Source organism: Anolis carolinensis, chromosome 5 (genome assembly GCF_035594765.1).
Source record: "Anolis carolinensis isolate JA03-04 chromosome 5, rAnoCar3.1.pri, whole genome shotgun sequence".
NCBI classification, from domain to species: domain Eukaryota; kingdom Metazoa; phylum Chordata; class Lepidosauria; order Squamata; family Dactyloidae; genus Anolis; species Anolis carolinensis.
In genome coordinates, this window is record NC_085845.1 from 136,955,583 (window position 1) to 136,968,373 (window position 12,791).

General features: G+C 39.1%; 1 protein-coding gene across 4 annotated transcripts in view; it reads left to right on the forward strand.

Moving 5' to 3' along the window:
* The window catches only part of fam3c (FAM3 metabolism regulating signaling molecule C), a 52,990-nt gene extending 46,470 nt beyond the window's left edge, over nt 1-6,520 (forward strand). For all 4 annotated transcript variants that reach the window (XM_008111255.3, XM_008111254.3, XM_016993882.2 and 1 more), the window contains exons 7-10: nt 651-701; nt 1,794-1,878; nt 2,413-2,539; nt 3,925-6,520. In XM_008111255.3, coding sequence (XP_008109462.1) covers nt 651-701; nt 1,794-1,878; nt 2,413-2,539; nt 3,925-4,014 — 353 coding nt within the window. In that variant the 3' untranslated portion in view covers nt 4,015-6,520. The remainder of the gene's footprint in view (nt 1-650; nt 702-1,793; nt 1,879-2,412; nt 2,540-3,924) is intronic.
* The last annotated feature ends 6,271 nt before the right edge of the window (nt 6,521-12,791 follow it).

A 12,791-nucleotide genomic window follows, 5' to 3' on the forward strand; every position in this document is an offset into this window, starting at 1 on the left:
TGATATTGACGAGGAGAATAATTAGCATAGGGGCAGTTTGTGTCTGAAATATCTTTTTTCATCCAGAAAGAGACAAATAATGGCAATGGTTATGTCATTGTGTGATCTATGATGTTATTTGATGTTATTTTATGTGATGTGTTTAATAATGTTCAATGTTTTATTAGGGGAAGGTCAACGTTGATGTTTTATACTTTTTTATCGAGAGCATTGAATTGTTGCCAACACTGAGTCCCCTTCAGGGTTGAGAAGGGTGCTATATAAATACCACAATAAATAAATAAACAAACAAACAAACAAATAGATTTTGAATATGCCAAGTGGGATCTGCAAGAAATTGTTGCCACCTGGACTATGACTATTTGGGGTTTCCTCGAGATATTTTGTTTCATCCTACATCTATCTCTTATATTTTGTTTTGTGTTTTCACCCCCCAAACAGTCAACAAGCCTTCCATCTCTCCTGTTATGTCTTCAATGGGTGATGTTTGTGAATGGTGACATTGGTTAAGGCTTCAATCGTAATTGCTAAAGGCTGTTATGTTGCACATTCTTAAGTGGGGGCAATATTACATCACGCCACCAAATGTTTACATCTGAGTAAACATATGTAGTATTATAGTGCATATCACATGTTTATCCCTTTTCTAGGCAAAACCGGTGAAACTGTGGACACAAAGTATTTTGATATGTGGGGTGGAGGTAAGCACTGCAACATTACGTTTTGAATGTGAATCCTTTTGACCTCAAAAGCTGGATGCTTTAGGCTTGTACATATCTCTGGATTGTTTGCAAGCTTCATCCATGAAATTTTTATAAGCTGTCAGATATCAAGTACCTCTGAGTGAACATGTTTTTCTTTATGCTTTAAAATGTATGCCGTTGTACTGCAATTCTTTAAGCTTTGTTTTCATTGGTATAGTTTAAAATGATCTAAATTTGAGGTGGTTTTATACTTTGATACTGAATATTGTTTTCTAGTGTAAAAGGCTCTTTTGAAAGACTAGTCTTCCATTAAAATGCAGTTAAACTGCACATGAGTCTACACTGATCATATAATGCAGTTCAATGGCAGTGTACATGAGGCCAAAGAAGTATATTATTTTAAGAGTATTATTTTATGTTACATACTTCCTTTCCATTAGCAAAGACACTTCTGCAATGCAGAAATATGAGGGAGTGTTTGGTTTCTTATGGCTGCAGACTTGGCACACCATTATCACTAAAAGACATAGGAACATCTTCATTTAATGTACACATGCTCCAATACACAAATGTCTGTGGCTTTGAAAAGCATTCCTTTTGATGGTAAGATGGTTGTAAACATAAAGAGCTTACTGCTGTGACTTAACTACCAATATTATCAAATATACTGTAAGTGCTTTGCATGTCACAATTCAAATATCAAGTGTTACGTATCACAGATATAAACATTTTTCAGCATTCATTTCAGAGATCATCTTGGGATATTTGATAAATGAAATTTAACGAAGGAATTTTTGCTACTTTTTGAAAATCAATCGTTTTGGCTCCCAATCTAAGCAAATAATTATTGCAAAGTGTTCTTTATTTTTTTTAAGTTATTATGTTCACCTTACTAAGAGAATTGGGTGTGATTTTAAAGGGACATAAAGGAGTCGTATTTTGAGACTGAGAAAAATAATTCATTTCAAAGGTGCTATAGGATTCCTTTATGTCTCTATGCTGGAATGGGTCAACACAGCCATGTCTGTCTATGCATAATGATATCTGACTGTGTTTTGCTATAGTAACGTATGTTTCTGTTTGGCTTAGATGTAGCCCCGTTTAATGACTTCCTGAAGACAATTCAAGATGGAACTATTGTATTAATGGCAACCTATGATGATGGTGCCACTAAGTAAGTCTGTAGGAAATGCAGTTTTACTTGATACGGCTGCTGGATTGCTTCTTGTATATGAATAGTGCAGGGTGTTGATCCAAATTGGGACAACAGCATCCCAAACTCTCATCATAAAGTCTTAGTCCAGTTCCTGCTATATATTATAGTAAGCTGCTCTCAATCACAAAGGCAGAATATAAAGCAGGATATACATTATAGTTAAATTTTAAACAATTTTTCAGGATATAGAATTCCATAAAGTGTAGGAAAATGTCTGGTAACTTTGATGCATTTGTCTTTAGTGCAATGAAAAATAGCCTGATTTGAAGAGCTCATAACCATGGGAAAGATGTCTGGGAGCAAGGATAGTTGTATTAATAGGAACAAAAAATGCCTTTTTATTTTCACGAGCGTGGAAATTCTTCAAAGAAGTTGGCTTCAAATTGGGGAATTCACAGGGTAACGAGATACAAAATGAAACAGAATTATGGTTTTGATCAATTAAAAAGAGTAATTACAATATTATATTAACTTCCCTGAATTTCTTTCAAGGCTTAATGAAGAGGCACGAAAACTAGTCGCTGAGTTGGGCAGCTCCTCCATCACGAACCTTGGCTTCAGAGACAATTGGGTTTTCTGTGGTGGGAAAGGGATCAAGACTAAAAGCCCATTTGAACAGGTTTGTATTCAGGCTGATGTTTAGAGATAGCTGATTTAACCTAGTCTACAAGCCCGGCAGGATGAAATGGAAATAAGGTGGCCTTGAATCCTAAGATGGCAGAATGATCTCAGAAAGTTAAGTAGGACATACCTGCTCAATTTGTTCTTCACGTAAATAAGTACCAACCGCTTTCCTGCAGGTTGAAAACTAGGACACCAAGAAGAAAGGTTCTGGCTGCTCTTTCTTTGCTGGACCAGTGTTCTACTTGCAGGGAGATTCTAACATAGTGAAGCATTAATAAATGGTGTCTCCCACCTTTTTTCTCATGGTTGTTTTTTTAAAAAAAAAATCCATTGTGCCATCTTATCATTCATTCTACAGTATAAGGTCCAAGTATAATATGTATTGCTGAGAAATGATCAAAGCTATTCAAGTTCTTTGGTTTTACATTGCTCACTCCAGGAGGGAAGTTTAGCTCTCTTTTTATGACAGACCTTTGAAAAATGTTCTGTTCCTGATTTGAAAGTATTATTTTCTGTTTAATTGTGTGGTGTTTACTTCAAAAGTAGTTGCTATACTCCAGAAACTTTGTTTTTGTGGCTGCCACAAACTATGTTGAATTGGTTGAGACTCGAAGAGATATTCATTGAAAAACTATATCAAAACGTGCAGCAGGATGTTCTACAAAAACAAGGTTAGGAAATGACATTTATAATTCAGGAACAAAAACTTTGTTACATAATGTTATCCATTATGGTGTCATGAAATGAGATGTGGACTTCAAAATAAAAAAGTCATTACTCCTTAGTATTAAAAATGCCAAATTTCAGAAAACCAGAAAAAAAACCTTTTGGTCACTCCTGTTTGGTATAGTCAATTTTGGCAGCCTACGAGTCCCAGGGTTGGAAAAGTAGCCCCGACCTGCTTTTGTGTGTGTCAGGAGCGACTTGAGAAACTGCTAGGCTTCTCTCATGTCCCTACATGGGGAGCTGGAGCTGACAGAGGGAGCTCACCCACTCTTCCCCGAATTTGACTGTCGGTCAGCAGTCCTGCTGGCACAAGAGTTTAACCCATTGCGCCACCTGGGGCTCCGCCCAGACCTACTGTATTTGCCTATTTATACTTCAGATAGTGGTTATGAACTCGTGTTCAAGAACTTCTCCATTTTATTCTGCTTGCCTTGTTTAAATGCCATTTCTTATGTATTGAAATATTCAATAGATGGATAACAGCGTTTAGTTTTCTTTTTTGTTGACAAAAAGCACAAACTGCATTGAACCCTTAGGAGTAAAAGCTGAGGAATCATGCAGCAAATTTATTTTCAAAGGTCTGAGTAAACGTTTATATTCAATTGTCATTGCTATAGCTGTATCACAACTGTTAATATTTTTTCTGCTTTATAGCATATTAGAAACAACAAGGACACAAACAAATATGAAGGATGGCCAGAAGTTGTGGAGATGGAGGGTTGTATCCCACAGAAGCTTGACTGAAGGAGTCTTCAAATGGACATGTACAACGCCAAGAACAACGGAGGGAAAAATGCACTTTCTGCTGCTGCTCGGTAGACAGCTCTGAAGGGAGATTACATTGGGTGGGCATGTCCATCCAGATAAAAATGAATGGAATCTGTACAAGAGCACCATGATTGCACCAGTTTATTTAAAATGGAGTGTGAGCAGGAACGTGTCCTGCTGGATGAGCCCCCATGTAAATATTTTTTTCAAGCATGTTTCCACCTTAGAATGTGCATGAGCATTGACTTAACACAAAATCTGGCTTATTTATTGCTAAAACAGAGATCCACACCCTTTTTTTGTAAATAGATTCCCCCTGCAAAGAAAAAAGACTATTTGTAAACATCTTATTCCATTTCTTTAATCCCCACTTTTTTTTTCTTTGTTTCTGAAGGACAGAGTTCAGGTTATTTTATGATAGATGTCTTTTGTAGCTACCACCATAGGCAAATAAATATATTCGATGAATAGCTGAGTTGATCCTGAGCTACTTTGTATTTTGCTCAAACAATGACAATATTGCTGTGAGTCTATATCTTTAGAGAGATTTGTAAATTTTAACACTCCGGAATAGATAATGAATTGTTTTTATGCTCTGTCTCTTTGAAAGCAGCATTCTGTGACCCCCTTCGGACTTCGAACTAGATAAAGGTTGTGTGTTTGATACAAAAATGTAGGCCTGTTGTAAAGAAGCACAAATTAAATCCTTTTCCTTAAAAACAAATGTATAACATTGTGTTTGTTGCTATAGCTAGATTCTCTGTACTCTCTGCTTCTCACTAGCCATGCAGACTGTTAATAGAGTAGGATAAATGTAATTGCTTCTTGTGTGTTTATATGTTCAATTTAGATGTCTTTCAAGTTCTATAACCCACCAGCCACATAAGATGGTTTAGTAGTATTGGAGTCAGGGAAGGGGTCTATTTTGACCATTAGTGTGCTTTCCTAGAAGTAATCATTCATTTAGAAGTTGGCTGCTAACTAATAGAAAACAATTTGGCATGTGCCATTCAATTTGGGCAGGTTTGAATTTAGTGGGTTAGAGAAGAAATTCTCAGAAGCTCCAGATAGTGTCTAAGAGTAGAAATATTGATAATAAAGTAGCTACGTTAACTATAGATTATTTTAAGCAGCCCAAGTGAAAGTACATTTCCATTGGTGTCTAGTTTTCATGTAAAGCACTCCATTTCTTCAAATTCACCCTACCTGTATTTAATTTCACCTTGGTCCCACAGTCATGTACAATACAGGTGTGCTTTCCATTGGTATCAATGCTGTGGAAAATCCATGAGTGCCAATTTGAGGTCAGTAGGACTGATGTAAGATTTCGGGGGGAATGGGATGTATGGGCTGTGTTGTCAGGTTTCCCTAGAAGCAATGGTCTATTTTGTGCAATGGTGAGCCATCTGCCCTTGTAATTACCTGCAAGGCCCATAGCAAGATTACATCAGGGTCACCATGGATGATTAAAACTACAGTTGATTTGCAGGCCTAGCTACCTACTTTGGGTGACCAAGGATTGGAGTCAGCAGTCAGTCTAACAGAGTTCAGTAGAACTCAATAGCAGGGATGATGAAACCTGTAGTACTCCATATCTTTCGCCACAGGTCCCATTGTCCCTAAACCTTAGCGAAACTTATTGTAGTGGTGAAAATTGAAATCTAATGAACATCTGGGGGCCACAAGACACTTCTATAAAGTGAGTGTCTTCTGCACCTTCAGTACCAATGGTATTTACTCACAATTCTGTATTGCCTACAAATGCTACCCTTCTCTTTCTATCCATTTCTGGAAGCAAACTGACTTGCACCATCCGCGAGTACAACTTTGTGTGATTAGTGGTGCATAAAAAGTATTTAAGTTTGACTCAGGCTCTTCAAGCCACGATTAGTAGGGTTTTTTTCCCCTTCCTATAAGATGGAAATAGTAATTCCTTTCCTTATGGCTTACCACCACTATCTTTGATGAGAAGTTTTGGAGACCTATACACACTGCTATGGAGGTGCTATTAAGGAAAACTTAACAAGGAGTTAAAGTGTTTTCTGTGTATTGCTGTAGGGGATCAAGTTAAGAATTCTTTTTGTTTGGTCTGCACTTCGTTGAATTATAGGGATGTCCAATTTTTTTTTAAGACAATTTAAAACCAAGAGTTTGGCTTAGCTGCAAAGACTGTTGGAGTGAAAAAATGCTGTTTGCACTAAAGCTATAAAGCAATATCAGGAATAATGACTTAAATAGTTCAGAAGAACCATCCAGCTTTCACATACCAAGAACTGATGACGGGAATCAAAGTTCTTTTACTGTGTTAACCTTTTCGTGTCATTTTTTTCCCCATGATACTGTAGCATAGCAATAAATACACCTTTAACAATTAAACCAATTATCTGTAAAATACCATATGGTCTCATCATTCATGTTTGGAAGGGAAAAATACATTTCCATGTATTATATTTTTTCATTAAATAAAGTTTTTAAAAAACCACCGTCAAACCTGTATTTGCTCTAATAGAACCAATTCTTGTACGTGTGTGAGATTTAAAGCCACTTTACATACTTAGGTTATAAACCTATATACCAGTCCTCCAATGCCACACGGAGTTTAGGTATCCAGTTGAATAGAATTTGCTGGGGGAAAAGACAGTTTCTGTGAACTAAGCTTCCCTTCCATGGAAGGCAGGTCCTAGTTGTAATCCGTCTTAATGTTCCAAAACCATGTATCAAACAGAAACAGCTTGGCAGGTACTTGACTCAGCAGCCCACCTCTCAAAGGGTGATTGATGTCAACAAACTCTGAAAGTTAATCCAGTGTTATTAGGATGCATAACAAGCACAGTAACAGGAATGAACAGGCCATGAGTTGCTGTTTTTCTCCCAACCCGTAGCTTCTGTCTGGAAAACCTGTGTATCTCTTAAAATGTCCTCACTAAATCTGTAAATGTTTAGTGTCAATTCAACTCTCCAAAAAAGATACGGGCTTTCCAGAACATAAGAGGTGCAGAGGATTACACTTAGTAGACCGGCAAATTTCAGTGATCCTTTGCCGAACAGCAGGGCTCTCCATTTATGTCTAGTGAATAAAAACCTCACATAATTACATATTGACATTATGCCAAAGGTTGTTAGGGTAAAGGTAAAGGTTTCCCCTGATGTTAAGTCCAGTCATGTCTGACTTGGGTGTGGTGCTCATCTCCATTTCTAAGCCGAAGAGCCGCCGTTGTCCGTAGACGCCTACAAGGTCATGTAGCCAGCATGACTGCATCGAGCACCGTTACCTTCCCGCCGGAGCGGTACCTATTGATCTACTCACATTGGCATGTTTTCAAACTGCTAGGTTGGCAGGAGCTGGAGCTAACAGCGGCCGCTCACACCGCTCCCGGAGCTTGAACCTGGGACATTTCGGTCTGCAGCTCAGTGCTTTAACACACTTTGCCACCGGGACTCCAAAGGTTGTTATCCGTGTATTAATTGAGTACATTGCAAATGCTTATTTTTCTTTTGGTCCACAGTATGTTCTTGTGTAGTGGTTTGAACATTGAACTATGACTATGGAAACTAGGGTTCAAATCCTCACTTCACAAAGTTTTTGCAGCTTAGTAAACTTTTTCCTTTTTCATGATAAAGACAATTTGGAAATGACATTTATAACCCAGGGACAAAAATCGTGTTGCATGGTGTTATTGTAAATCCAACAGAGAAAAAAGTATCAGCTGCATACATTTATTTTTGTTCCCCATATGTTGTGAAAGAATTAAATTCTAGATTCCCCGTCATTGACAAAAAGATTAGGGTTTTCTTGACTCTCCACTTCCTTTTGCTTCAGATCCCATAACTATAGGTAAAGGTAAAGGTTTCCCCTGACGTTAAGTGGGTGCTCATTTCCATTTCTAAGCCGAAGAGCCGGCATTGTCCGTAGATACCTCCAAGGTCATGTGGTCGGCATGACTGCATAGAACGCTGTTACCTTCCTGCCGGAGCGGTACCTATTGATCTACTCACATTTGCATGTTTTCTAACTGCTAGGTTGGCAGACGCTGGAGCTAACTGGGCGCTCACTCTGCTCCCCGGATTTGAACCTGGGACCTTTCGGTCTGCAAGTTCAGCAGCTCAGCGTTTTAACACACTGAGCCACCGGCTTTAAAGATCTGTATATAGGAAAGATTACCCCCTTTCTTGTAGGATTTGTTGAAATGGCATTTGCTTTTGCCTTCCTCTGAGGCTGAGAGAGAGACTTGCCCAAAATCACCCAGTGAGTTTCCATGGCTGAACAGAGATTTGAACCCTAGCCTCATGGAGTCCTAATCCAACATTCAAATCACTGAACCACACTACATCACGTTCTGAGAGTAAACCATTTACATCTCGAGAAGGCTAGGTAGCTTATCTGCTTCTTATACAAGTATTTTCTCCTTGAAAAAAATGACATCAAAACTATACATTTCATAATTGTGTACCCTTTTCTAGCTCATATATGAGATGTGTTCAGGTTAGGCTGTTAATTGCAAATACTTCTGCAGATAATTTTGGGGCAATGTATAATTTGGATATTTTGCAAGGTAGTATTCACATCCATTGGGGTGAAATGAGATTTTTCCATCCATTGAAAAGAATGGACCTCTCCGCACAACCCAAAGACTTCTGTTTGTGTGTTCCCACCTTGCATCAATATTTTAAAAGTGTCTAAAAGCCAGGTTTCTGTTCAAATGTACTTAACTCCATGTGCATTATGCAAGATTAGTTGAAAGTTTCACCCTCTATGAGTAGTAAATATTCATTGTGTAGATATTGAAGATTATGATCATGACTGCATTTGCTTGTCATTAAGACTATAGTCTACAGATACTTAAGACTATACAATCATAGAATAGTAGAGCTGGAAGAGACCACATGAGCCTTCTAGTCCAACCTCCTGCTATGTGGGAAAAGCACAATCAAAGTACTCCTGACAGATGGCCATCTGTTTAAAAGCCTCCAAAGAATGAGTTTCCACCACACTCTGAGGCAGAGATGTCTATTGTCAAACAGCTTTGACTGTGAGTAAGTCTCATTGAATTTGGTCATAAGTCAGGGCTATTTGACAGACATCTCTGCCTCAGAGTGTGGCGGAAGCTCCTTCTTATGAGTAAGTCTCATTGAATTGGATGGAGCCCCCAGTGGCGCAGTGGGTTAAACCCTTGTGCTGGCAGGACTGCTGACTTGAAGGTTTGGTTGCTGACCTGAAGGTTGCTGGTTTGAATCCAACCCAGGGAGAGCACAGATGAGCTTCCTCTGGCAGCTCCAGCTTTCCATGCTGGGACATGAGAGAAGCTCCTCCCATAAAGATGGTATAACATCAAAACCATCCAGGTGTCCCCTGGGCAACGTGCTTGCAGATGGCCAATTCTCTCACACCAGAAGCGACTTGCAGTTTCTCAAGTAGCTCCTGACACAAGAAAAAAAATTGAATTTGGTGATTTGAGTCAATATGTCTATTGTGCTATAATGCTGTGAAAAATCAACATAAACTTCCCATATCACCTTTCTGGGGATTCAATAGCAATAATCATAATATGAATTTGCTGTGCACAACTTAAATACATCACTCCTCTCCACTTGTGGGTTTCACTGTTGTAGATTTGATTAATATGTTCTCTAGGAATCTCTAGGTTTCCCAGCCTGACTTTATAACTTCTCCCATCGAGTTGCACTGGAGGACCCAGAGATTTCTAAACACTTTTGTAAGCATTTGTAGGTCCTCCGGCTTTTTTATTTCCTTTTTGCCCACTCTTGCAGGAGTCCTGTACTCCTAACCTACAGTCTTTGTGCTTGGACACTTTCCTTAAAACATCTCTTGTAATAAATTTTGTATGTATGAACCGTCATCAGCTCAAAGAGGCAAGGAACTCAATCTGTGGCTTATGCACACTTCGGAATAACAAAGGAGTCGTCTGCATAAGCAACAGCTCTTATGCATATGTTATTTTTCAACGCTTGCAGCCAGCCAACCCACATGCACATTGCAGTTGAGGTTTTATGTACAACAGTGGCTGGAACATGAGAGCTGTTACAGCCAATAAAAGTTCTGTTTTTGATCTGAAACCTGAAGCTTTTCTAATTTCACCACAGTTCCTTCCCATAAAGAGTGCTGATGTCAAGAAAATCCTTAATAAGCTGCTATAAGCCAAGCTGTTAGGAAAACGCATATGTACCAATATGGCACAATCACAACCAGATGGAAATTGGTTCCGTGAAAAGCAGTGGGATGCTACTGTGAAATGGCCACAATTCAACCGATCAGCCTTATGCGTATAGATATAGCATTACTTCTGTTGGGTACAAAACAGGAGAATCTCTTACGCAGGGTGTGTATCTACTCTGTGGAACCAATGCAGTTTGTCACCACTTTTATTGCCATGGCTCAGTGCTATGACATCCTGGGGGTCGTAGTTTCACAAAGTCTTTAAGCTTTTTCATCAAAGAGTGATCCATCAAACTACAACTCCATGGCAGTTAAAGTGGTGGCAAAAAGCAGAATTTCTAGTGTATGCACCCATGGCCAGAGACAGCAATGCAAGCCTTGAGGATATACTCAACAACCTTTCAACAATCACAAGCCTGCAAATGGATTTTTATTGTTTCAACCACATGGTGCCTCCAGCTATTTTTTTAAAGTCAGCTTCAAGCAGCTCATGTTCTTCTGTTGCCATCACCAAAACTGAAGGCCGAGTAGAGAATTTCTTCTCTATGCAGCACAATCTATTCTGCCTCTCAAATCTTTGGATTGCAAACATTTGACCTCAGCAGTAAAATATGGATATTGTCTTTGGCTGAAGAAAGTTGAGGTTGACAGTCCAACATCTGGACAGCTGTTTGATTCTCACCCAGTTTAGATAGTTCCCCAAGAAGCCTCATTTAAATGAAAGCATTAACAGTGCAATCCCATTTACTCAGAAGCACTCCTTCACCGAGTTCAATGGGACTTGCTCTGAGCCAACTGTGATGTGTTTTATTTCATTTTAACAAACATTTCTGTGGTTGCCTTTGCAAGTTTAGAACATATTTAGAGCCTTAGTTCTGGACTTTTTTGGGGGTTTATGGTAAATATATGAATAAATCTGTTTGTAAATTAACCTATAATTTGATGTTGCAAAGCAGTTTGGGGTTTTTTTTTTACTTGCCACACTTATGTCACCCTATTGTTAGTAAAATGAAACCACTACAAAGAAAAAGAGATTGAGAACATGTGGCTCACTAGAAATTGCTGAGCAATGATTCCCATGCTTCCTCATCTTTGGCTATGCTGGCTAGGCCTAGAGAAGGTGTGTTTCCTATGCCATCTGAAGGTTTTTTAACATGTCAAAAGCAACTTGAGAACATACTGCAAGTCAATTCTGGTGTGAGAGCATTGGCCGTCTACAGAGATGTTGTCCAGGGGGCGTCCAGATGTGTTAGCTGGGAGGCTTCTCTCATGTCCCTGCAAGCTAGAGCTGACAGACCAGAGCTCACCCCATCTTGCGGATTCGAAACGGCAACCTTCAAGACAGCAACCCAAACGTCAGGTCAGCATAAGGATTTAACCCATTGCACCACCACGGCTTCACATGCAGATTTCCCAGTGCAGAGATAGAGTAGTAATAAATACATCTCAGGGGTGTAGATCATGTGGCCCACCAGACACCACTGGAATATAGCTCCTAGTGTTTATTAATACCACTGGATATGTTAGTCAACAGCATTTGGAGACTCATATAATTTCCACCCCATCTTATAGGCTATTTGCTGGGGGGAGTTGGAAAAGACTGCAAGGACCATCGAGTCCAGCTCCCTGCCATGTAGGAATCAAAGTACAGTTGAGTCTCACTTATCCAAGACTCGCTTATCCAAGGTTCTGGATTATTCAAGGCATTTTTGTAGTCAATGTTTTCAATATATCATGATATTTTAGTGCTAAATTTGTAAATACAGTAATTACAAGATAACATTACTGCATATTGAACTACTTTTTCTGTCAAATTTGTTGTATAACATGATGTCTTGGTACTTAATTTGTAAAAACATAACCTAATTTCATGTTTATAGACTTTTCCTTAATCCCTCCTTATTATCCAAGATATTCGCTTATCCAAGGTTCTGCCGGCCCGTTTAGCTTGGATAAGTGAGACTCTACTGTACTCCCAAAAGATGGTTATCCAACCTGTTTAAAAACCTCCAGAGAAGGAGGCTTCACCACACTCTGAGGCAGTATACTTTACTATCAAACAGCTCTTACCATCAGGGAGTTGTTCCTAATGGCTGAATCCACTGTTTTATGTCCTTGCCTCTGGAGTGACAGAAAGCAAGCTTGCTCCATCTTATGACATCCTTTCAAATATTTAAAGATAGCTATCAGATCCACACTTAACCTTCTCTTCTCCAGGTTAAACATATCCAGATCCCTGAATCACTCCACACAAACCGTGGCTTCCAGACCTTTGTGTTGCTCTTCTCTGGACATGTTCCAGCTGGTCAATATGTTTCTTGAATTGCCATGCCCAGAAATGGACACACTACTCCAGACAAAGTCTGACCAAATCAGAATAGAGTGGCCTATTACTTTTCTTGATCTGGACATTATGCCCTAATGATACAGCCTTGGCCTTTTTTAAGCTAATACATCACACTGTTTATTCATATTCAGTTTGTGGTCTACTAAGGGCCCTTCCACACAGCCATATAACCCAGAATATCAATATCTGCATTGAACTGGATTATCTGAGTCCACACTGTCATATAATCCA